This window comes from Castanea sativa, chromosome 10 (assembly GCF_040712315.1).
Source record: "Castanea sativa cultivar Marrone di Chiusa Pesio chromosome 10, ASM4071231v1".
NCBI lineage: Eukaryota > Viridiplantae > Streptophyta > Magnoliopsida > Fagales > Fagaceae > Castanea > Castanea sativa.
Window position 1 is genome coordinate 28,460,335 of NC_134022.1, and position 23,382 is coordinate 28,483,716.

The following is a 23,382-nucleotide window of genomic DNA, read 5'->3' on the forward strand; positions in this document are numbered from 1 at the left end:
ATTTCAGCCAATGATTCACAAATTGACTTTTTGGAATGAGTAAACAAGTTTAAGTCAAATAGAAATTAGGATATTGCTATAACTATGATTTTCTTAAGCTTTTAAATAATTCACCAGAGAATAGGAAAGTTTTTTTCTACCGACATGTGAAGCTCATCTCTCATCTTGCAATGTATAAGTTGTTCAACACTCCATCATACCACGACATAAATTCTTTTATAAATAAATTTATTGTCCTTTCCATTTTCTAACCAAAATGATAATATATATTTTCATTTTTGAGTTAATATGACAAAACAAAACAGTACGAAGCAAGCTCTTTATGTTAATAGTTTTATTATATGGGAGAAAAAGATTTACTGAACAAAAATTTAAAAAATATACATGAACTCAAAAAATTGTAACCGACTCAAGCATTGCATGGCCTTACGACTAGTTATTAACAAGGGGAAATCTTAAAAAGCGAAAAGCCGAAAGCAATACGGATTTTTTGAACTCCATGATCACTTAACAAACGAAGCTAGCAAATTAATAGACAGCTAAAAGTTAATTTTTAAATAAAAATGCGGTGATCATGGAACATACAGAGAGTTGCAGAGCGGTGGCAGAGCTTTAGATATTAGTCCAGCCAAAAGTAGAGTCAGTAAAAAGCAGAGGCAGAAGATCAATGCCTATTCAAGTTCTTTACCGACTCAAGGACTTGAATTTCGCAATCGCATAGCAGTTTGGTTTACTCACGTAGTCATCAAGAGCTTGTGCGAAGCATAGGATATGGTACAAAGAAATTAGCAAAAGAATCAAAAGCTTTGGTGTAAATAATATTTAAATTATGTTATTTGACGATTTAAAGTTGCGGTTGCTTCTTCAATCGGTGGCACTCAAAGGACAGCCTTCTCCAGCCGAGAAGCTATCTGATCATAAACCATAAACCCACGTAAATTGACGATAATTCCTTGCGAGATGTGCTAGTGATCAAGAAAGACTTTGCTCTAGTTAAGTTTAAAATATATATATATATAATCAATACAACAAGCCATCAGAGTATGAACATCATGTAAGACACGCAATAACACATCTGACTAAAAATGAAAGAGAACTAGAGAGAAATTATTTCCCAATGTTGACTAAAGACTATAGAGTATATAATCGGATGAGAATATCCTATATTCCTATGTAAATAAAGGACACAGAATGGGGCTGGCCTACTTAATGTCAATGTTCCAAATTAAATATAGAAATTTTTCAATAACTTGAAAGTTACAAGTATCAGAATGTCTCAACCCGGCATCATGACACGCTTAATAAGCAGCGTACCCATTGCGCAACTTAATAAACTACCATTTTGATTACGCATAACGAGGACTAGGCATTTCTATTGCAATGCATCGCGGTAAAAATGGTTTTTGGTTAGCTCCAGAAACAAAAAGAAGCTACATCAACCATGTAAAACCTTTATGATTACAGAATTTGCACATATGTTGAAAATTGGGGGGGGGGGGGGGGAGAGAAAAAAAAAAAAACATTTTAACTTTACAATAAAAAAGAAAAGAAAAGATGCTAAAAGCCTCTACTTTTGGGTGCATTTTGTCCCCAGGACAGGCCTTGTTGGCCAACACCTCGTCCATGTGCCCCATAGAACTGCCCTACTACATTGGGTTGACAACCTATATTATTCGGTTGCTGACCATTCCCTTGGACTGGAGGAACCCACCAAGTCCCTTGTGTCGCATTCATTTGAGGTTGTAAAGATTGCAATGACATCATTGACTGTTGAGGATTTGATCCCAAAGGCAACGCCTGTGGTTGGTTTACAAAGTGTGGTCGCAGTGTTGGTTGATGATGTAGGCCTTGAGCTGATTGTTGTTGTCGGTGCTGAGGGGCTTGTGGCTGCCACTCTGGTATGTCATCATCATCATCATTCCAAGGTTGCATCGCAACCCCGAACCCTCTATTGTTGTTGTCCTGCCAGTTTCCTGAAGGCACACCAGTTTTAGGTTGTCCATATTTGTGTATAAGTTCCCTCATTTGGTCTACAGGTCTTGATGGGGTCTGAGAAAGTGAATGAAATGGGACTGTTCCTGTTGATCCCCTAGAGGGATTTTGGCCAAAATTCTGTTGCGACAATGGAACAGAGCCACCACCAGAAAAATTAAACTCAGGAAGATCATCTTCATCCCGAGCGGCACCAGGGCCAAACCCAGGAGGAATATCACCATCATCATCATCATCATCATCATCATGGGGTTTAAAATTGGTGGGGGTTAAGCTACTAGTAGGTTGAGTTGGTTTAGGTGCGAAATTCTCATTCATATTTGTTTCTTGCTGTCTCCTAGAAGTGATATTTTGCTTTTTATGTTTCTGGTGTAATGATGAGTTGGATGATATCTTGGAAGTTAACTGAGCCTTTCTCCATACAATAACACCAATTAGGCCATTATCAATATTATTAAGTGCCTCAACGTGTTCAGACGAGAGGATCTTGCTGAGCATTTCACGTGTTCTATTATGTGGTGGACAAAAATAAAGTTCCACTCCATTAGCAGGCTCAGCAAAACCCACTCTCTCATCCACAACATAAGAATCTGCCACCTGCAGGAGAGGTATATATATATTTCAGGTAATGCGAGTGGTTTGCAAACCGAAGGTGGACAAAACATGTAGTAGAGTATAATGACAATTGTTACCTCCTGAATACTTGCATGCTCGCTCTCAAGGGACCCCTCCTTCACAGAAAAATGCATAACCTACAAAATAAAATTTAAAAAAATATATATATTAAAAAAATAGAGAATTCCTTCAACTATAGTGATACAGAATATAACTAGAATGAAATTCAGAGTTTGCGTGAGCAGGACTTTGTTCGTATTTTAAAATATTGTCTCCATAAATCCTAATAACACATGGGATAACCTTTCGCTTTCTTTTTTTTCCCAACACTTGGGAGTCATCTTTTTGCTTTTAAAGCAAGAGTGCCTTCGGTAATTACATGGTTCAATTGCTAGTTACAGTTTATATTTAATTTACTCTTTCATCTTTCTTACATATGTCAGGTACGTTGCTCTTCTGACTCTCTTTAAAAGAAACCGTTCAACAAAGTCACATCCACTGGACAATTTTCTTTTTTTTTTTAATTTCTTTTTTTATGTGATTGGCATTTTCATCATCAATTGATTAAAGCCAATACTTTAAAATAATGAGGGAACTCCTTTTTATTTGTTCAACCAGCATAAGCAGAAACGCAATCCCAGCCAGCTGTTTTAGCTAGCCCTGCAGAATGTCTCTTTCTTCTCAAAAGCCTCAGGCAGTATAATTTTATTCAAATGCTAAAATATGTTTATTACTTTCACCAAATAGTCAAATGATGCAACCACTTGGGCAAACATGATGGGTTTAAGTAAAAAACTCAAAACATCTAATTGAGATAATTAATCCATGGGAAATGCTGAAGGTATTTCCAATTTATACTAAAAAAGGCTTGCAAACCAATACAGCAATGAATATGATTGGTGCCACATCAATAACATAAAAATATATCTTGATATTAATTTATTGTATGTTTTAAAAATTGAAATATCAATTTGTAAAGGCTATTTTATTGTATGTTTTAAAAACCGAAACATCAGTTTATAAAGGCTGTGTAGCAAGATTTATAGTTACCTATAGCACCACACTTAATCCATAGAAAGATTAGTTTTTCTTTTAATTTATAACTTCTCTTACCAAATCTGATACACGATCTCATTGGCCTAAAATAAATGTCATTAGCATATGAGAAGACCTTATGCTGTGTGAACACCAAAAGAAAGATTAATGAAAACAAGATTGTGATACGTGTTTTTTTCCTTTTCCTGAACTTATAGTAGGATACAGTAAGACAATTAAAAGAAACATTAGGTACCATGACAGCACGACTTCGGGACAATGGAAGCTCTTGAAGAAACTTTTCAAATGCATCAAGTCTAACTCTCCCCTTGATCTCAAGTGAACTGAGCCACTCATTTGCAGATGTTTTTTCACCACTGTAACAAGAAAATAAGATCAGCAAGAACCAAAACAAAAGTTTCATAAACTTTCCAGAAAACAGAATTCAATAAATATCACATTATGGAGCCTATCATTCATAAATCGTACGTGATTTAAATTATGTAATACCATATTCAGGGCGAACCATGCTGACTAGAATATACTGTCCTGACTAAAACTAAAAGCAAACACAATCATGCATAACATGTCTTTTCAAATCAGATCAACCCACATCCTTTTGGGCTTCTCCTAATCCTTCAACCTGAATCATGTCATCCATCCACACACACTGCATTCTAGTCTCTACTGCAGAAGGCCAATTATCAACCTACAACCATTTGGCAGATTCGTCTAATTAGGATCTTTACAACCTTTAACCATGCCACACCACCACATCAGAACTGATACTAGTGGATTAGTCTCCATTGTACATAACCAAATCATCTTTAACCTACGAGATCCAATAATGCCCCAAGTGGTATGCACAATTATGGCTCTTTTTCTCTTTATATCTAGGGCAAACATCACATTTGGTCCTTAAAGTTTGCATCAATTTTACCTTTTCAATTTAAAAGAGTTTCATAAGTAGCAGTGTGGCAATTTGATCCTCAAAGACGCAAAATGATCCAATTTGGTCAGTACACTAGTTTGGTGACTGATGTTACATCTGATTGGACATATTTGCAACAACAAAATTAAAATTATTTAGGTGGCTTAAAAATTACATGCGAGCAACCAAAGTGGATCAAAGGTGCCACATGGCCACAATGAGACCTCACTATTGCCACAAGACATTAGTGTTGGCAAAATCTTTGCCATGTGACAGCCAGCTCACATCACATTATTCTTCAAAATTTCTGATTTGGAAATCTATTGCCTATTATCCACTCTTCATCCCATTTTTGAGCCTTTTGATCCAAAAGCATCTCTACACAATGCTGTAGCTGACCATGGGTCCTCTTACCAGTTACCATATTCTTTTACCCTAATGATCATTATGGCATCAATTGATTCATCCATAATTACTTCAAAAAGATGTTAGTATCAACCCTAATGCAAGGTTATTGCATTCTGGCACGTGTTACATTCCATTCCAATGTTGTGCATGTTCTTTTGAAATATTACCTTTCTATACATCGTATGACAGATCAATTTTCTCTCGTATGATAAACAGCAACATTCAAAGCCAGATTTCCAAAAATCCAATTGAAGCCAAAACATACATTGTCATGCAAATTAAAACTCTCATCCTATGATCATGTGAGAGGGGAAGGAAGCAGAAGCGCAACCAAAATATTCATCCAATAAGGATCACTGCAGAGGATATTAAAAAATAAAAAGAAGAAGAAAGAAGCAATCAAAGTTCATTTCTGAATGCACCACCTCTACATAAGATGACACTTTTTTTTAAGTGCATTCTCAATTGACATAAAACAACTTCACATTTCTTTGTGAATGCCCCAGAGTAATCCAATATATATATATATATATATATATATATATATATATATATATATATATTCAACTTCAAACCAACAAGGCAACAAGAAGCGTAGAATAAAATGTAGTAGCTATATGAAATTATCTACCAAAAAAAAAAAAAAACACAACAACAAATGCATAAAGTAATACCAACAACAACTTGTATACTGTGAATAAGTCCAAATTGGAATTGACAGGCTCTGATACATATTAGGTATTAAGGTAGCAGACTAGCAGCTAAATGAGATATTTAATGACCATCAAAAGCACACACCTACATGCAGTTTTGACACAATACATAAACCTGTCATAGATACACAGTGCATATTTCAAAACTCAAGGCACACACCATACAGTGTATATATATAGGGTTGGGACACCTGACGAAACTTTTATCAATATTACACCACTCAATAACTTTATATTGGGTGTGTTATTTTATAAATACACCGTTGGATTAAATTGTCTTTGTACACTCTACATGCATGCAAACATCAAGACAATCAATGACTAACAACAATGCCACTATAAAATTTTAAAATAAATATAAAATAAAAAAAAAACTTCGAAACTTATATACAAAAAATGAGTTCATAAATAAAAAAGTAAATAACATCTTATTGATAAGAAATTTGGCATGCATGTTAAGAACATGGAAAACATGTGATCTAACAGTGGATTCTCAAAATATTAATCCAACAAAAACTTATTAGGTCATGTAATTTCAGGTAAGATTTACAATAGGTACAATGTTTAACTAACCCAGACATATGTGCATAATATAATATAATATAATATATATCATAGTAATTGCACCAAGCAAATATAAAGACTGTAGATGAAACATTTGTTGCAGGCATGCAGCACATAATTGAGAACTAAATCAATGAACATGAAACTGAAAAAAAAAAAAATGCAGTAGGTGTCTTCTGGTTTAAAAAATAAATAACTACAAAACCATCTACAGCACAGAACTGAAAATATCACTCTTACAAGACTATACACACACCTTTTGAAGACGCCAATTACAGAGGGCATGACTGATGTGTTCAGCTGAAGTACACCTTCCCATACATGGTCAGGCTTGGATACGACAGCAGGAGGTACAATTTCTGATTTTGCATGGCTGTCACTCAATTTCAAATGAGAATAGCTTTCACTAGATTTCACTTCAGCGTGGCTGGCTTTGGAACTCTCATCAATGTGACTATCACTGGGTTTAACTACGGCCTGACCATCATTAAGTCTCCCAATGGTCTGACCACCACTAGGTTTCATGTCAGCATGACCATCACTGTATTTGACACCAGCATCATATTCATTGGATTGCTCAACAGCATCATCACCTTTTTCGGGTTCAGCTTTTGTAATATCAACATCTTTTGAAGTTAGCTTAGATAACTTCGACTCAGAGCCAATCTCGGGGTCATCCTTGTCTGAAATTGGGGACATTTTTCCAGCATTGACTGGTAGAATTTCAAATGGTGGCTCTGAATCAAGAGATTCCATAAACTCATCAAGAGACACAATAGGAGGAAGAAAATCTGCATCCTTCAATACGTCATCTACCATGAGCCCCTGCATTAAATCATTACCCTCATTCGAAGAAATAGTAAGTGTACATGCAGTATCCTGGTCTTCTATATTACTCTTTCCCACAGAACTATCCACTTCATCATTGGCTCCATCAGGTTTAGAAAGGTTAGGGGCTTCCATCTCCTTGGTTTTTGATTCCGTTAGAGTGGGTAAACTAGGCTCAACAGAAACCTCCATTGGAACAGTATCATTTTCTTCAACCTCTACTTGAAACTCACCCTTGTGTGTTTTCCTTACCAAACGTCTAATATCAACATCTGCGTCAGGTAAGACTACCATCTGCGCAAGCTCTTCTGCCTTTGCCATCCGCCATTGGGAAAGCTCCTTAGAAGCGAGTTCCTCTGCAGTCATCGAACAAAGCCGTTCAGGGGTAATTTCTCCAGACAAGACTCTTTCGCTCAATTCAGGATTATTACGATCTTTCAAGTTGAACAGAAGAGACCTCCCCTTCTCTTTGTACTTCTTATTCACACCACCAAATAATTTGAAGAGTTCTTCTTCAATTTTAAATGCCAGTATCTGTGGAGTTAGATAAGCTTCTTCTTTTTTATCCCTACCCAGTTCATCATTCTCCAAATTTTGCTCTTCAGCAGTTTGAATCTCCCTCTTTTCTGCCACTCCCATATCGGAATCCAATACCCAGGAAAGTCCATTCCCCTGCAAAAGCTCATCTTTGACAAAGAATTCATCACTAAAAGAAACATCTTGACCAGAAAAAACATAACTTGATTTGGTCTCTTTCCCATCTGCTTTCATGGTCTGTATTTCAGATTCACTTTTGCCATTATTGCTTTTGTGTGCAGACCAATCTTCATGGGAGAGCGGCATCACTTTAGGCTCTTCAGATACAAGTTCATGTGCATCAGTAGCACCAAAAACTGATTCAGCAGGATGAGAATTCTCCCGACTCAGACTGGGAGCACTTGAGGAGTCACTCTGAGAGTTCTTTCCCGGGCTCGAGGATTTGTCTTTCTGCTCAGAAACCAGTTCCAGTGCAGCAGCCAATGATTCCCTCATCTTGGACCTAACAGACTCGAAAGACTCAGTTTGAGCCTTGGGAGATGGTTGCAGTGCTGCAGTTTGATTTTTTGGCACTGAAGACCGCTGTGAACCAGATTTACCAGATACCACTTTCTTATTCAGCGTTGGTAAATGCTGTGATCCAGGAGTGGTGGGTGTGGTGGGTGTGGTGGGCATCGATTGCATCTGTACAGATCTTTTTATTGGTCCAGATACTTGCTGCAACCAAGGCCTATGTTCCATTTGTGCTAACCGCTTGTTAGGGGTTGATAACTGCTGTGCAGCACTATTATTGTAAAGATGCTCCACTGGTGCCTTTCGCTTAATTGGTGCAGACAAGTGCTGGGATGCTGCATTGTTCAGCATGGTTTCAACAGGTCCCAGACTATTGGACTTTGTTTCAATATCTACCATCTGTGTGCTTGACATTGATAACCTCTGCAACGCAGGATTACTAGACAAGGGATCCACTAGCCCCACCTGTGTGTTTAATATAAAATGCTGATGAGATGCAGGACCATTTGATACAGAACCCATCAGTCCAATTTGCATGTCTTGTACTGATGGGTCCACTTTGCTCAGGGTCGGTTCCAATTGACCCATTTGCATGCTTGGTAGTGGCAACTGTTGTGATACAAACCTGTTGGACATGCTAGACTAGCAATGAATAACTTAAAATATAAGCGCTACAAATCTTCAAATAGTTTCCTTGTCTAAAACAGTTCAAACCATGTTCCTAAGGATGTACATCCAGGTAAGCCTTGAAAAAGAAAGACAAAACCTGCGTTCAAAATAAATGATAATAAGCCAAGGATCCTTAAACAAAACAAACTAAAAAAGAGCACTGGCAAAATTAAACATGCATAAGACATGGATAACTGCAAACTCACAGCTTCAAAAACTCATAAAAAATTGACAATCACACGACCAACCAAAGCATTAAAAACTGGAATAGCTGAAATTTATTAAAAGGACACTTGTGTTGGTGATTGTGTTCAAGCTTAACACATTCATGCAGTCAAATGCTAAAGTATATGAACTTCATAAATATTTTTAGCATGACCATGTTACTAAACTACTTAAAACAGTTCTTTGTAAGAAAAACAAAAAAAGTTGTAATCGTGACAGACTGTCACCATGTCTATAACTAATTTCAATCCATAACAATCAATTAAGACTAGGAGGCATTTTTTTTAATGAAATAGAAGATTAAAGTGAAAACGCAACAGAGAAATAAAAGAGATGGCTGCCTATGAAACTGAATATTAAAAATCAGGATTTTTTTTCCCAGGGGGTGTTTTAGAATTTTTCCTAGAGACTCGTGGCAAGACAAATTTACATACCCCCACCAAAAAATATGCGACTTTCAATTTGCTTTTCCTTTGTTTACACATACTTAGAAGCACATGTGAGCAATCTAATCATTCTACATCCCAAAACCCTAATTTCATAACAAACAGAACAGTATCAGCACGAAACCAGCAGACCCATATTCAAACTCTATTTATTTGCTTTCAAACACATTTTTTTTACATAAATATCGGTTCTTTATTATCAAATAACATCAATTTTACTTCCAAAAAAACCCTAATCTTAGAAATCACACTCGAGTAAAACCCAATTCCTAACACATTTAGTCCAACTCAGCAGTAACAGAAAACATAAAAAATAATAATAATAAAAACATAAAAACTCACAAATATAGGTCTTTTCAAACACAAATTTCAATCAATTTACTTACACAGAACCCTAATTTCAGACGAACCCAAAAAACAAAAACAAAAGTCACCACTGGACGAGCAAAACCCAATTGTAAATGCTATCGATTCACATTCAATAATAAATAGGAAACACGAACCCTATGTGGAAAGTAAAATCCAGAATCAAACAAAAGCTGTATATGAATATATATATATATATATATATATATATATATATGTATATATATAGTAGATACTGAATTAAAAAACGAATCCTAGTGGTTTGATACAAAGGTTGAGTTATGGTTTGATAATGGCGAGAAGTACCTGGTGATAGGGTTTGTTGGAGAATCAGAGAGCCGAGAACGCAGTCAGAGAGCTTAGAGAGAGAGAGAGAGAGAGAGAGTTTGGTTATTGTGACCGATGCTGTGAGGATTAGAAACCCTAGAAATGTGATAGGATAAACATCGTTTTATATATATAGCTCCAAATGCTCTAGAGCCTGCCGTATTACACGTGGCGTCACGTACTCGTGTCGTCCTATGTGGACGTAGACCCCGCTATTATTGGTTTGTTTTGAGCCACTACATAATTTTCAAGACCTCTTCTTTTTTTCTTTTTAATAAAGCTTAGCTCTTATGATTATATTTTTTCCAACTAATTATGTGACTGTTAATAAAATTATTTATTGTGAAAAATTTTATATGAAGATAACTTTTTTTTTTTGGTGTTCAGTAGTATTAGAAGAAAAAAAAATTAATCGAAAAAAAATTACCTCTTAATTTCCTTTATTTAGCTTAGCATGAAATAAAATTGTTTTTGACTAAATTTTTTTGAAATTTTTCTCTCACGTAAAACTAAATAAAGAAAATTAAAAGATAATTTTTCAACTCATTTTAAAATTGTTACCAAACCTAGGAAAATGATATGATTTTCTAGAAAATACATTTTGAAAAATGATTCATTTTCAATAATATTATTGAAAAAAATAAAAACCAAACTAGTTTGGAACTAAACCATTTTCTTTATTTTTTCAATAAGTTTAACACAACAAATTTAATAATATTTTTCACAAATGTTGGCGTAGTAGTTTGTGATTAGTGTATAATTGAAATAATATCACTAGTCGCTTCATGTAAACGTTGTTGTGTTTTTAGCATATTATTCACGGATTAGGCTTAGGTCCAGTGCATGTAGTGCACTGGATCCATTAAGATGGTGACATATGTTTAAAAGTTGACACATATTAAAATCTCAACAATATTCAATTGCACTGAACCCAAACCTCACCCACTATTCACACCCAAAGCATGTTTACTAGCATGTTGTTAAAAGCATAAAAGAAGCAAACAACACATGAATCCAAGAATGATAAAAAATGTGGATTTCTCGCAGAGACTATGTACGCATGACTAAGGCTATATATGTAGGCTCCTCAAGATGCACACACGTAATCAAGCCTATATATGCGTCCTTGAGGCAAAAACCTTACAAATCTACCAATTCTATCATAAAAGTGCTTCCAACCTATAAAACCTAAGTCTAGAAAGCAACTAAACTAATTTACCAAAAAAACAAAAGCAACTAAACTATCAAACTATCAAACTAAACTAGGAAAACTTAAAACAAAGCAAACATTGGAAGGAATAGAAAAAGAAAGCTCCCTCTAAACAATAACCAAAATCATGGAGTTTGACTAGCTAACCTACTATGGGCATTGGCCAAGAAAAAAAAGACTAAAACTCAAATGAATATTTCACAAAACACTTTGATTGTGATTTTCATGAGTATTTCACTTAATGCTTACTTGTGTTTTAAAAAGGGGTCAATGGAGCTTTTTATAATCGAAAATTTAAGTACAAAACATTTTCTTAGTGATGTAAGATCAGCTTTGCATCAAAATTTTGAGATAAAAAATCTTATAAACAGTTTCGCCAACATCTCCTGGTGCGTATATACACAAGTTTTTTTGAAACACTTTTGAGTTTTTGAGTCTTATTTGGCCAAGACCTCTCAATTATAGAAAATATGGTGTTTCTGAGCAGATTTCAAGCTTTTAGCAGCCTAAAAAAGAGGAGCAGATTTCTTGTGTTCGCTATGCTAATGCAGCTTGTAGCATGGTGTATGCTATGCATGGACGGAGATGTTATTGGACCATAATTTTTTTTTTAAATATTATTATATTAATAGGTACTAATTTTAGCAATTATGTTCAATAAAATTACACTTTGCCCCCTTAATAATGCCATCAATTCTTTTGAGAGTAATCTCATAGCCAAAAACCTTTTTACAATGTTTATACAAATTATTGAGATAGCAAATTCATATTGGTTTGTACACTTGCATCACTTTTTACGTATCAATAACCACTCATCACATTAGCAATTTGTAAAATATTTGCAGTTTTAGCATTTTTCACCTTTTAAAGGATATAAAAAATTAATAGATTAAATCTAAAACAAAATATACAAACTCAAAAAAATTAGCTCAACAACAAAAATTACCAATAATAAAACTAAAAAAATTAAGTCCAATTAATCTATTTTATCCAGAACAAACTACTTGGCCATTTAAAAAATTTTAAACAAAAATCCTTAGTAGTAAAGCAATAGACTCAAAGGTTGGAGCCGCTGCACACAGCTAGCAGCAAAGTCGCCCCCCCTAACTCCAAGTCCTAGCTCCGCCCCTGATGCTATGGTTTACATTTGTCCAAATATTTCACATATTGTTAGTTTGGTGAATATATACATGGTTAAACCTAGAAAAGAACACTAACAAATTAATAAATAGATTCTTCGATATTCAAAAGATACTATAGATGTTGTCTTGCTATATGATAAAACTTCTAGCGATAGAAGCAATGTTGTTGGATTGGTAGATTATAATTATATTAGAACGGGGTCTTTAACGAATTATGCTTTCATACTATCTAATTATGTTATCAATAAATGGCGATTTTGTTATCAATCAAATGACGATGTTATAATAGATGGTTGCTTTGTCTACTATGGAGATAGAATAGAAGGTAGCAATAAAGGCAATAAATTTGGTTGAAAAGTTTGGTTGGCAATCTTGTCTTTTTTTTTAAATGGGGTTATTTTTTTGTTTTAGGACGCCAAAAATTTGGCTTAGCTAAGTGTAGTTCTTCGCACCACGTAGAAACTTACCCTTGAGTCAAATCCAATCCAACTTGAATATCTCCATCCTACACTTCCATATTAAATCGTGTTCCCAAATCCCAACAACTACTAATCCCCCACTACTTACCATAGCACCGGTTTGCTTAAGTTTGTAGTAACATGTTTTTGTAAGGGCATTCACATTCGAAAATTGCATCACATCCTATTTTACCATCTCAAAAAGCTACTTTATCAATTATACCATATTATTTTACAATACACTCAATATTTCAAAACTCTATTTTTTTCCCATTTTATTTAAATATTCTTTTTTATTCTTTTTTTTACCTTTTCTCTTCCTTTTCCTCTCTTTCTGCCTCAACCTCTAGCACCGGCCACAACAGATAAAACCAAAATAGTTCAGCAAACAGTCACCCCCATAGCCACCATGCCACCACCAACACGTAGTCACCCCCACATATCCCAGCACCACCCATCGGACCATTAAACCAATACCAAAACCACATAAAAAAATTTTAAAATTTTTTTTTTTAAAAACCATTAGTTCAAACCAAGCCAAAACCCCACAATTGGAGCCACCATCAAACCAAGCCAAAAAAAAAAAAAATCACCATGATCTCCAATCTCTGCCAATCCACACCAATCCCAAATCCAAAATCCAAAACCCAGCTCCAATCCAAACCCATGCCAATCCCAAAGCCAAAATTCAATCTCCACGATCCAAACCCATCGGCCATAACCGATCCAAACCCACGCCACCACTTAACCCATGATACACCGATCCACCTATCCAAATCCATCACCTTACCCATAGAACCCAAAAACAACAACCACGGCACTGCAACAAAATCCGCCAAACACCAACCACAAACCACAAGAATTCGGATCGCAACTCACGACCTCTGCTTCTTACCGACGTGGAGGCCCAACCACTAGCACAAAGTGAGAGAGTGAGAGACAATGGAGCAAGTCACAGGGAGAGAGGGAGACGAAATTCCAAGATGAGGAAAGTGAGTTGAGAAAGAAAGTGATTTTGACTTAGAGGAGAGAGACATAATAAAAGGGATTAAAAAAACCAATATAATAGTCTACAGTACCGTCATAAAAGTAAGACAATACTGTAGCAATATTAGAAATTTTTTTGCAATTCTAAGCGTTTACAAGTCCGGGTGTTGGGGGGGGTTTTGGGCTTTAATGCTAAATCTAGCATACATTTGGCATTTGGCAGTCCAGATGTGAATTCTCTAATTATTTGATGTTTTGCCATACGCTTAAACAAAAAATAATAATAAATAAATAAATAACAGAAAAAATAAACAAAACAAAACACCTTATCACATTACAAATTTGTACATCGAGGATGATATGCACTAGTGGGACAAAATATCTATTTTATTTTTTAATATATCCATTTCAAATAAAAAAGATCTTAATATGACTATAATAATTTTCAACCAGGTTAAGCATTGATCGAAATTTGTCTACGGACGAAAATGGGGAAATTAATAGGAAAATAAATATATAAGCAAGAAACAATCTATTACCATCTTGTGACAAGTCTGCTCTACACATCCCTATCATAATTACATAAAATCATTTTCATCTTTACTGCCAGATAAAAGTGCTCCATATGGCTACTGCTTGATGCTGTAAAGCAGAGGCTGCCAGAGGTAATTTCCATTATCTAGCAAAAGCTACATCTCACCCAAAATGGGGGGGAAAAAACCAAGCTGAAAGAATAAAATGGGTGAATTTGGCCATTCATCCATCGATCCATCTGGAAGTTCATAAAGCAGCAGTTCATATGGATATTAGTCTCAACGGTCAAATTATATAGCCTTTCAGATCGTCGCTCACCAAGCCATTCCCTATCCTTGATTTCAACCCCGACTTAGGTTGCCATTAGCCCCAGAGAGTGAACCCAAAAGGCTCCCACCCACCTCACTCTTGCAAAGGGGACATAACGCATTGATCCTCAACCACTTGTCGACACACTCTTTGTGGAAAAAATGGGAACATGGCAACTCTCTTAGCTCATCATTGTTTGCATATTTTCCCAAGCAGATGCAACAAACCTGCAGAGAATTTCTAAATAATTAATATAACAGGAAGAAGAAAACACCACCTCCACCAGCCATTTACATATGCAACCATATAACAGGAACAATAAGGAGCAATCAGCCATTTTTATTGCACATTTGCATGCATTTTACTGGTATTTTTGCTGGCTAATAATACCGTGAAAGAAGGGAGAAAAGCCCCTTTTCTTGGTATGGGACCTGTCAAAATAAGTTCAAAAAATGCCTAAATTGCTGTTTCTTTTTTTTTTTGGTTCTCCATATTTGCCAAACTCACTCAGATGCGTAATGGACAATCATGTGCTCATTACAGTAACTGGTAACAACAGCAAATTGTGATGCAATGATTTCAATATTTGAGTAATCTATTCAATCGCATTAAAAAGGTTGAATGTTTGCATTCCAACTTACAAAACAGAGGAGAAAAGCATCTGACAATCAGATGCTGGTCATAGTCAATTTTTACCAACTGGTCAACCTCCACAACATTCAAGATTGGCTCTCTCGATCTAATACCATACAAAGAGTCCAATAGATTCAAAATTCCATATCCTCAGTATATTTGAACCACTTTTGACAAGGGACTTGACCTGACTAAATAGAAAACCATAACATGCAACTCAGGCCACAATCAGCAACAATAACAAAATATTAGTCCGAAACTTTTGGGGCTGCGCATGGATCATCAACAAACAAATTGAGATTACCCATATGTATTCTTTTTGTAGAGGTCGGGTCTTGGTGTGACGCAAATGCCTTCCACCAAAAATGACATGTCCGCGTTTGTCGTTCTAGCTCAAGAATCAGTCTCTCCAAAAAAAATTTGGGGATAAAGGCTGCCTATCAATCACCTCTCCCAAACCCCACAAGAGTGAGATCTTTGTTCACTAGATAGGTGTATTCTTTTTTGTCATTCTATCCTATCTAAAATATTGATTATCAATCACGAGCAAGTACATCAGCATATTTCCAGCTACATTATTAATTGTGAAAACAAATGTCCCTCAACCATTTAAACCTTTCACACATTAATTATGCAGCAGAAAACACTCCATATCCCTAAGTCATACAAGATGCTATGCAAGACTGGTCCTTGGGAACCACAGAGCACAGAAGCACCATTATGCAAATACAATGAAACTCTAAGCTATAAGTCTTTTATTTATTTCATTTTTGTTGATTAATTACATCCGATGGGCTTGAACCCATGACTTCACCCACTAGTCTACCTTGCTCATACAAGCAGAGGAGATGACATTTAAGCTAGAACTGATTGGCATGAGCCTTTCACTTCATTAGATCTAAATCACATGATACGGATCACTATGTGGAAGGCATTGTTGATCTTCACCAAAATGTTAACAGGAATAGCAATTATAGTTCCGCTTTCATTCAGGAGAAAAAGAAAAAGCCCTCTAACAATGATGAGGTGTGTTGTGATATTGTAACTGAAACAAAGAAACACGGGAGGCTCACAATGGAGGCCAAGAAGAAAATTAGAAAGACTTACAGCATCTTCCCCAGAGATCACGCGCTCCTTTTCAGTTCCTGCAGCCACAACTCCACCTTCACTGACACCTGAGTTGCTTTCTCTATCATTACCACTTCTACTTTTCTTCAACTTGAACTTGTATGTTGGAAGAGCATCAATGGATTCAGGGGTGGCACCTCTAGTCTGTGCCAGATCCTCTCTAAAACCAAGGACGGAGATTATACAAGGCAGACAACAGCAGATCGTTGCACATAAAATGAAGGGCATAGCATATCCAATACAGCTGAAGGTAAGAAACACTATACATAACCTGTAAAACAAAAAGATGCAGAAATGGGAAGAACTCTTACAAAAGACAGAAATGGGATGTGCTCTAACAAAAGCAGAGAGAAAAAGGCTCAAAAGTAATAGATGTCAGAGTGATACCTGTACAAATTAGGAGCCTCGTCAGCAGATGAGTGACCTCCAAAGATCCATACATTGCCAACCACAAACCAAACCGCAAAGAAGCAATCCAAGGCCATTTTAAAGTATTCCACTAGTACCTTAATCCTGCTAAACAAAAATGAGCTTATTTAAAAAGAAAAAAAAAAAAAAAAATCCAATATTGACTCTCCAACCAAAGTTGGGCACGCTTAGTACATAGGAATAAACTTTGTAGCTATTCCTAAGGAATAACTATTTTGATGTTTGGTTATGTTTTGCTTGCAGGTTATAGCTATTCCTTAACAATAGTTACTCTTTCAAAATTCAAATGTTATTTCTTAACAAAAGGTCTGTGATAATTATTCCTTAACCTACAGTTAAAAAAATAAATCCTAAAAGCCCCACCGTTTGTTGTTGCTCACCCAAAGAAAGAAAATTTTTCCACTTTCCTTGGATCCACAAGCACTCTCTCTCTCTCATGTTATTGATCTAATATACCCCTTAACACAATATCAATTATTGAGCACTTTTTGTAAGAGGTAAACATAAAGAGCTCAACAACTTTTTTTAATGATCAAATCCTTAAATTACATTATATTAAATATATAGAGTCAATATTCAAACAAATGCCTAAAAGATAAGACACAAAAGAATATTGAGTTTAACTTATTAAGGAAATATATGATCAAAAGATACAATTATGAAATAAGAAATTATATTATTGAGAATGTTAGCACAAATATAAGAAATAATTCATTTGAAGAAAAATATTATGAAAAAGTCAAAAAAATTGAAATGAAAATAATTGAAACCATTTTGAAATATTATATTTTTAAAAAAATCATGGAAGATTTTGTATTTGTTAATTTCTTTCCTTAATATAGCAATTTTTTTCACAAAACAAAAATACAAAAAATTAAAAATTCATTTTAAAAATCATACAAATAAGTGATTTGGAGTACATGAAAAAATCATTTAAGAAACCATCTGGGTTAAACAAGTTACAAGTAACCCATCTGTTTAACGGTCTGATTAATGACTCGAATTGGTCTAGGTAATGGTTCATCGATTTAACAGGTCTGACGAGTCTAGGTTTAATAACTATGAAACTATGCTTTCAGGAAAAAAAATTTTAATAAAAAAAAGGACGAAGAAGAACATAGCTAAAACAGAAAGAGGGAAGTCTTATAAAAGTGTGCCATTTGGTTGTACATGAGTAGGAACAAAACTTTTCAAAGAACAACTCTGAGGGACCACATACAAACACTTGAATAACTAAAATTCCACAAAGATCCTGGGCCACTGCCTGTATTTTTTAACAACAACATCAAGAACTGAGGGATTCTAAGTTCTAGGGAGCACGGGCTCCTAGCATTCAGAAATCTATTAATTAGCCCTTAGCCAAAGGCCAATGCACTGAATTGTTTCTGTGCTGTCTCTTTAACTGGATATCAACAAGGCTAAAAGTGCAGATAAGGGACTAATTAAATACACCCAATGTTCTTTAGAAAATGGCCATGCAAAAGATACTGTGGTTTTCTAGTCAAATTCTATTTCCTTAGTGTCTCCACTAGTGACTGAATTATCATGACATCACAAGATGACCAACTAACTTGATTTTGATAGCCCAAAAAGGCGTACACTTCTCAAATTCACAGAACTCACTCAGAAAAAAAGGGGGGGGGGGGGGTTTGGAACTGAAAGACTTCATATGCATGTTACGTGTGATATAAAATTTTCCAAATCCACCACATAATCATTATATCTTCTGAAACATCAGTATTGCATTTATAGCCAAAACTGTGGCCACAATCCTTCAAAGAACCTGGCATCTACTACACCAGCCAAAGCATAGCAGTAAGTGATGCATAAACTTGGGAAATTCTTTGAATTAATGTGTCTGACATGGCAAAAATCACTCATGCAATTTAATGTTTCATCACAAATGGTAGAATAAATTTGTCCAACAAGGAAAACATGTGCAAAAAAATCCAAGCATAATTAGCTTAAAGCAACAATTACAAACCCATACCTTGCACTCAATATGCCTGAATGTTGATTGCTTCCAGGGGACCCAACACCAGGCTGAAGATTTTCACCTTCTGCATTCCTAGTAACAGATAAAGAAAATGGCCCTGCAGGAACATTAATCTGAGAAGAAGCCTGACGGGCTTGAGACGAATCTTGCTCTGAAACCTGGTTACGATGACAATAGCGCCAATAAAGAAGTGGGAGGGTGGCAACACATCCAGATGCATATCCAACAATCCATGCAAACAAAGGTGCATGTGGATGCTCATTCCTTGACACAGACAAAACAACAACAGATGCAACAATCTGGCTCACAGTGAGAACTAGTTCAATAGATATCCATAACCCAGAATTCAAAGGACTCCTACGCCGACGGGGTTCCCCTCTCCTTATTAATGATGAATTCCTAGAATTTGATCCATTCGTGGAAGAAATTGTGGGTTGAGAAGTGGGAGCTCTCACGATACTTGAAGGTCTGTCTTCAAGTTGTGATGCATTTATGGTATTAGAATGTCTATCATGAGGCAAGCTAGATGGGGAAGCATTATCACTCCCAGTTATGTCAATAATATGCTCACTACTATCCGTGTATTCTGGTCGCTCCATTAGTAATGGACAAGTATCGGTTCCTTCACAATGTAGTTCCGTTGAGGGAACACCCATCTAAGTCCACCAACCCAGTAGGGAATAAGGAAAACATAGACTTGTATAACAAGTATACTGCGTTTACATCCCAGTCCCAACTTTGCTGAAGCAAATGTTATCTTTTCCTAAAGACTCCTCAACTTGTAATGAACAACTTAAATTACTCAGCACCAGTAGATGTGAGGAAATTAGCAGTTTCCATTCTGTTCAAAAGCAAAGTAACTGAATCAGTCTTGTTTTTACCATTGAAGAACAAACAAGAAATGGAATATAGGGGTTTTCATTGCTTTAACATGCAAAAACAAAACCTCAACACAAGTGGGAGTCATGTTACAACTCTTGGACGAGATTAGTTTTTAAATTTGGGAAAAAAAACAAAAATGAGAGTTGAAATTTGAGTCTCGTTCTTTCCCTCTGATTTATTAACATCCAACCAGATGCAAGACAGTACAAACAAACCACCTTTCTCTGATTAGAGTAAAACCAAAAGAGGTAAGATGCAGATTTAATCAGGGAAAAAAAAATAATTAATTTACATGCATTGATTTATAACAACCATTTCACTGGCCACCACAGGTAAACTTTATAGGATCACCAAACCTTTACCATATAAAGTTAATGAGACAAAAAAAGAAACCTCAAACCACAAATTATTAAAACTACAAAATTCAAGCACACAAAAAGATGAGATTTACCAAAGCTGTAAACATTCATTGGCCATTATTGACAAACTTTATAAGCTCATCCAACCTATAAAACATAATAATAATGAGTTAAAAAACAATCTTCCTCAAACAACAGAATAGAAATGAACATAACCCTCCATTTCTTTGTAGAGAAAACTAAACATAACTCTAAATTTCTAATTTCTCCAACAAAAACAACCAAACCTTAGTCCTAAAACCTCGACACATGTATTCTTTTCCGCCATTTTATTATAAATTCTAACTTCTAATTTGTTCATTTTTAAAAGATGAGATTTACCAAAGCTGTAAACATTCATTGGCCATTATTGACAAACTTTATAAGCTCATCCAACCTATAAAACATAATAATAATGAGTTAAAAAACAATCTTCCTCAAACAACAGAATAGAAATGAACATAACCCTCCATTTCTTTGTAGAGAAAACTAAACATAACTCTAAATTTCTAATTTCTCCAACAAAAAAAACCAAACCTTAGTCCTAAAACCTCGACACATGTATTCTTTTCCGCCATTTTATTATAAATTCTAACTTCTAATTTGTTCATTTTTCTCCCAAAATAGTCATATTAAGAACTGTTAAGATTACAAAACATTAAAATTCAAAATAAAAAAATAAATAAAAATCTGTTCTAAGTGGAATTTTCCTTTTTTTTTTTTCCATTCAATCAATAATGTTAAGATAAAGAAAGCAACATATTCAAGATTTTTATTTTAAAAAAAAAATCAAAATCAAAATAAAACCCTAGAATATGAACGTTGACTAGTCATCAAGAATCAAGAACAATGAAATCTAGCAATAGAAAAATGGAAACCCACCCACCCACCCACCCACCGACCGCAACAATCATACAATTTTGAAGCAGTAAATTATCAAACAAACATTAGACATGAAAATACAGATACGAAAGAAGCTCGAGAGAGAGAGAGAGAGAGAGAGAGAGAACTCATACAGTAGCAGATGGGGGGTTGGACTCGTGAGAAAAACAAGGGAGGTAGGCGATGAAGGTGAAACGGTGTCGTAGTGATTGGGTTTGGGGGGTTGGATATTTGGCACTTTATATAAATCGGTATCTGTGTGCCGTGTGTGTGTTTGTTTTTTGTCACTTTGTTTTTTCTATCGGGATTTGGGATTTTTTTTTTGTTGGTTTAAGAGCGGCGGAAAGAGAGAGAGAAATAGTAGTAATATAAGAAATAACGTCGCTTTTGGCCCTCCGTTGCTTGACAGCGTCGCCTGAGAATATATATATGTGTGTGTGTGTGTAAATGTACTAATGTGTGATACCCATTCTTTTCTTTCTTTTGGGCTTTTGGCTAGAAATCTAGTGCGGGGACCAAAACCCAAACAAAAATAATTAAATATATAAAGAACAAGGAAGATAATTTGCACAATCAATGTAGTTGTTTAGATTTTTTTTTTTTTTTTTTTGGTGTCGGTAAAAAAAAAAAAAAGAAAAAGAGAGGAGTGAATTGTTTTAGAACTTATACCTTAGCTTCCTTTTGTTAAATTCGACCTAACGATTCCACCATTTGTGATTATATTGATCAATGAGTTTGAATTTTAATTATTCTTGAAAAGATAATATTGTTTTTTTTGTTAGAGTTGTGAATATTGTTAACGAGTGCCCTACAAGTATAGTTTAAGAGTTAATATGAGTTAGGGGAAGACCTAGGATTTTAAGCCAGGGGGTCGAAGTATAAGAAGAAGAAAAATCCAAACAGGTATCCATATATAATACTAACAAACTGTCAGCCAATATCTATACACAAAATCATTATTTCTTGATATATTAAGGTGCAATCATTTACCAACAAAGACAAAAAAAATACAAAATAATATTGTTTCATAAGAGCATCAACTGTTGCAAAAAATATTAAAAAAAAAATTCACAAACCATAACTTTCGCTAATTTAATATAGTATTTGAAATATCTCGTACAGTAGTGTTGTTGGTATTTGATGCTCTATATACTAAATATTTACCATTTAGAACACCTAATACTAGTACTCTAATACTGGGCTAACTAGAATTTTTATTTTAAAATTTTGTTTTTGTTAAGTTTTTTAGTTGGGTAATTGCTAGTTGAGCTAGACTAATTAAAAGAGAGAGAGTCTAAGTTTTTGGAAAAGTGAGATACAACTCTAGAAATTATATATATATATATATATATATATATATATATATATATATATATATATATATCACAAAAAAATTCTTTTTTTTTCTTTGGGCTAAGGGGCCTGAGCCTCCCCTCCGATGGGTCCAACCCTGATATGAGCTGTTATGCACATATTTAAAAAGAAGACATATGTAAAATAATCAGACGAGTCACATATCAAATACATAAAAAATGAATTATGTAAATTCCGATCAATGCTTGTGTTTTACATAATCCCCTTAAGAAGCACCTAAATCTGAATGCTAGATGTATTTTACATATTTTTTCTTATTTTCAAAACCTATTTATTGTTCTTACTTATTGGATCTGTTTTCGTTCTTGTTTATATAATTGTATGTTACACTTATTTACTTGATTACAAAAAAAAATTAATTGTACTCAATAAAGCCAAGATGTAGAACAAAGATGGAAGGTTCCTAATATAGTTTGTGCAGGCTGACTATATTAGGAATTTGAGACCTTAGGCAAATTTTTAAAATAGGGGTTTAAATATCATTTAAATAACTTTTAGTTTTTAAACATCAGTGATTCAATATAGTTAATGTTATGTATTACGTTTTTTATTTATTTTAAATTAATTATTCTTACATTTTTTATATTATTATTTTATTTGAGTATTGATAGGGATGATACAAATTTTGTCATTTAAGTTTTACAAATTGACGTGTCACCAATCAAGAAAAAATGATTCGAACATGCATTTATTATGTTATTTTAGTAGCACCAATCTACGCTTGCCACGTCAGGTTGTAAATTTTGTAGTACTTTTAGTATTTTTCATTTTCTTTATGGTGAATGTGGGGGGTAAAAATATCATGATGGGAATGTGGGCCTTTTGGGCCGTGCTAAGGAAGGCCGACCTGC

The 23,382-nt window shown here is 34.8% G+C and overlaps 2 protein-coding genes across 4 annotated transcripts; both read right to left on the bottom strand.

The window, feature by feature from the left end:
• Positions 1-1,388: 1,388 nt before the first annotated feature.
• Positions 1,389-10,268, bottom strand: LOC142613106 (uncharacterized). Its single transcript, XM_075785304.1, has 5 exons — positions 10,149-10,268; positions 6,515-8,902; positions 3,899-4,019; positions 2,685-2,744; positions 1,389-2,589 (listed from the first exon to the last, which is right to left on the bottom strand). The coding sequence occupies exons 2-5, from the start codon at positions 8,770-8,772 to the stop codon at positions 1,558-1,560; spliced, it is 3,471 nt and encodes a 1,156-aa protein (XP_075641419.1). The 5' UTR covers positions 8,773-8,902; positions 10,149-10,268; the 3' UTR covers positions 1,389-1,557.
• A 4,190-nt stretch (positions 10,269-14,458) lies between these two features.
• On the bottom strand, positions 14,459-21,598 carry LOC142613395 (E3 ubiquitin-protein ligase At1g63170). Of its 3 annotated transcripts, XM_075785738.1 has the most exons (6): positions 21,292-21,544; positions 20,618-20,672; positions 18,990-19,836; positions 16,958-17,083; positions 16,550-16,841; positions 14,459-15,036 (listed from the first exon to the last, which is right to left on the bottom strand). In XM_075785738.1, the coding sequence occupies exons 3-6, from the start codon at positions 19,649-19,651 to the stop codon at positions 14,842-14,844; spliced, it is 1,275 nt and encodes a 424-aa protein (XP_075641853.1). In that variant the 5' UTR covers positions 19,652-19,836; positions 20,618-20,672; positions 21,292-21,544; the 3' UTR covers positions 14,459-14,841. The 3 variants fall into 3 exon arrangements, with proteins under 3 accessions (XP_075641853.1, XP_075641855.1, XP_075641852.1); XM_075785740.1 differs by lacking the exon at positions 20,618-20,672 and having other exon boundaries at positions 21,292-21,598; XM_075785737.1 differs by lacking the exon at positions 20,618-20,672 and having other exon boundaries at positions 16,958-17,086; positions 21,292-21,431.
• Between the last annotated feature and the right edge of the window lie 1,784 nt (positions 21,599-23,382).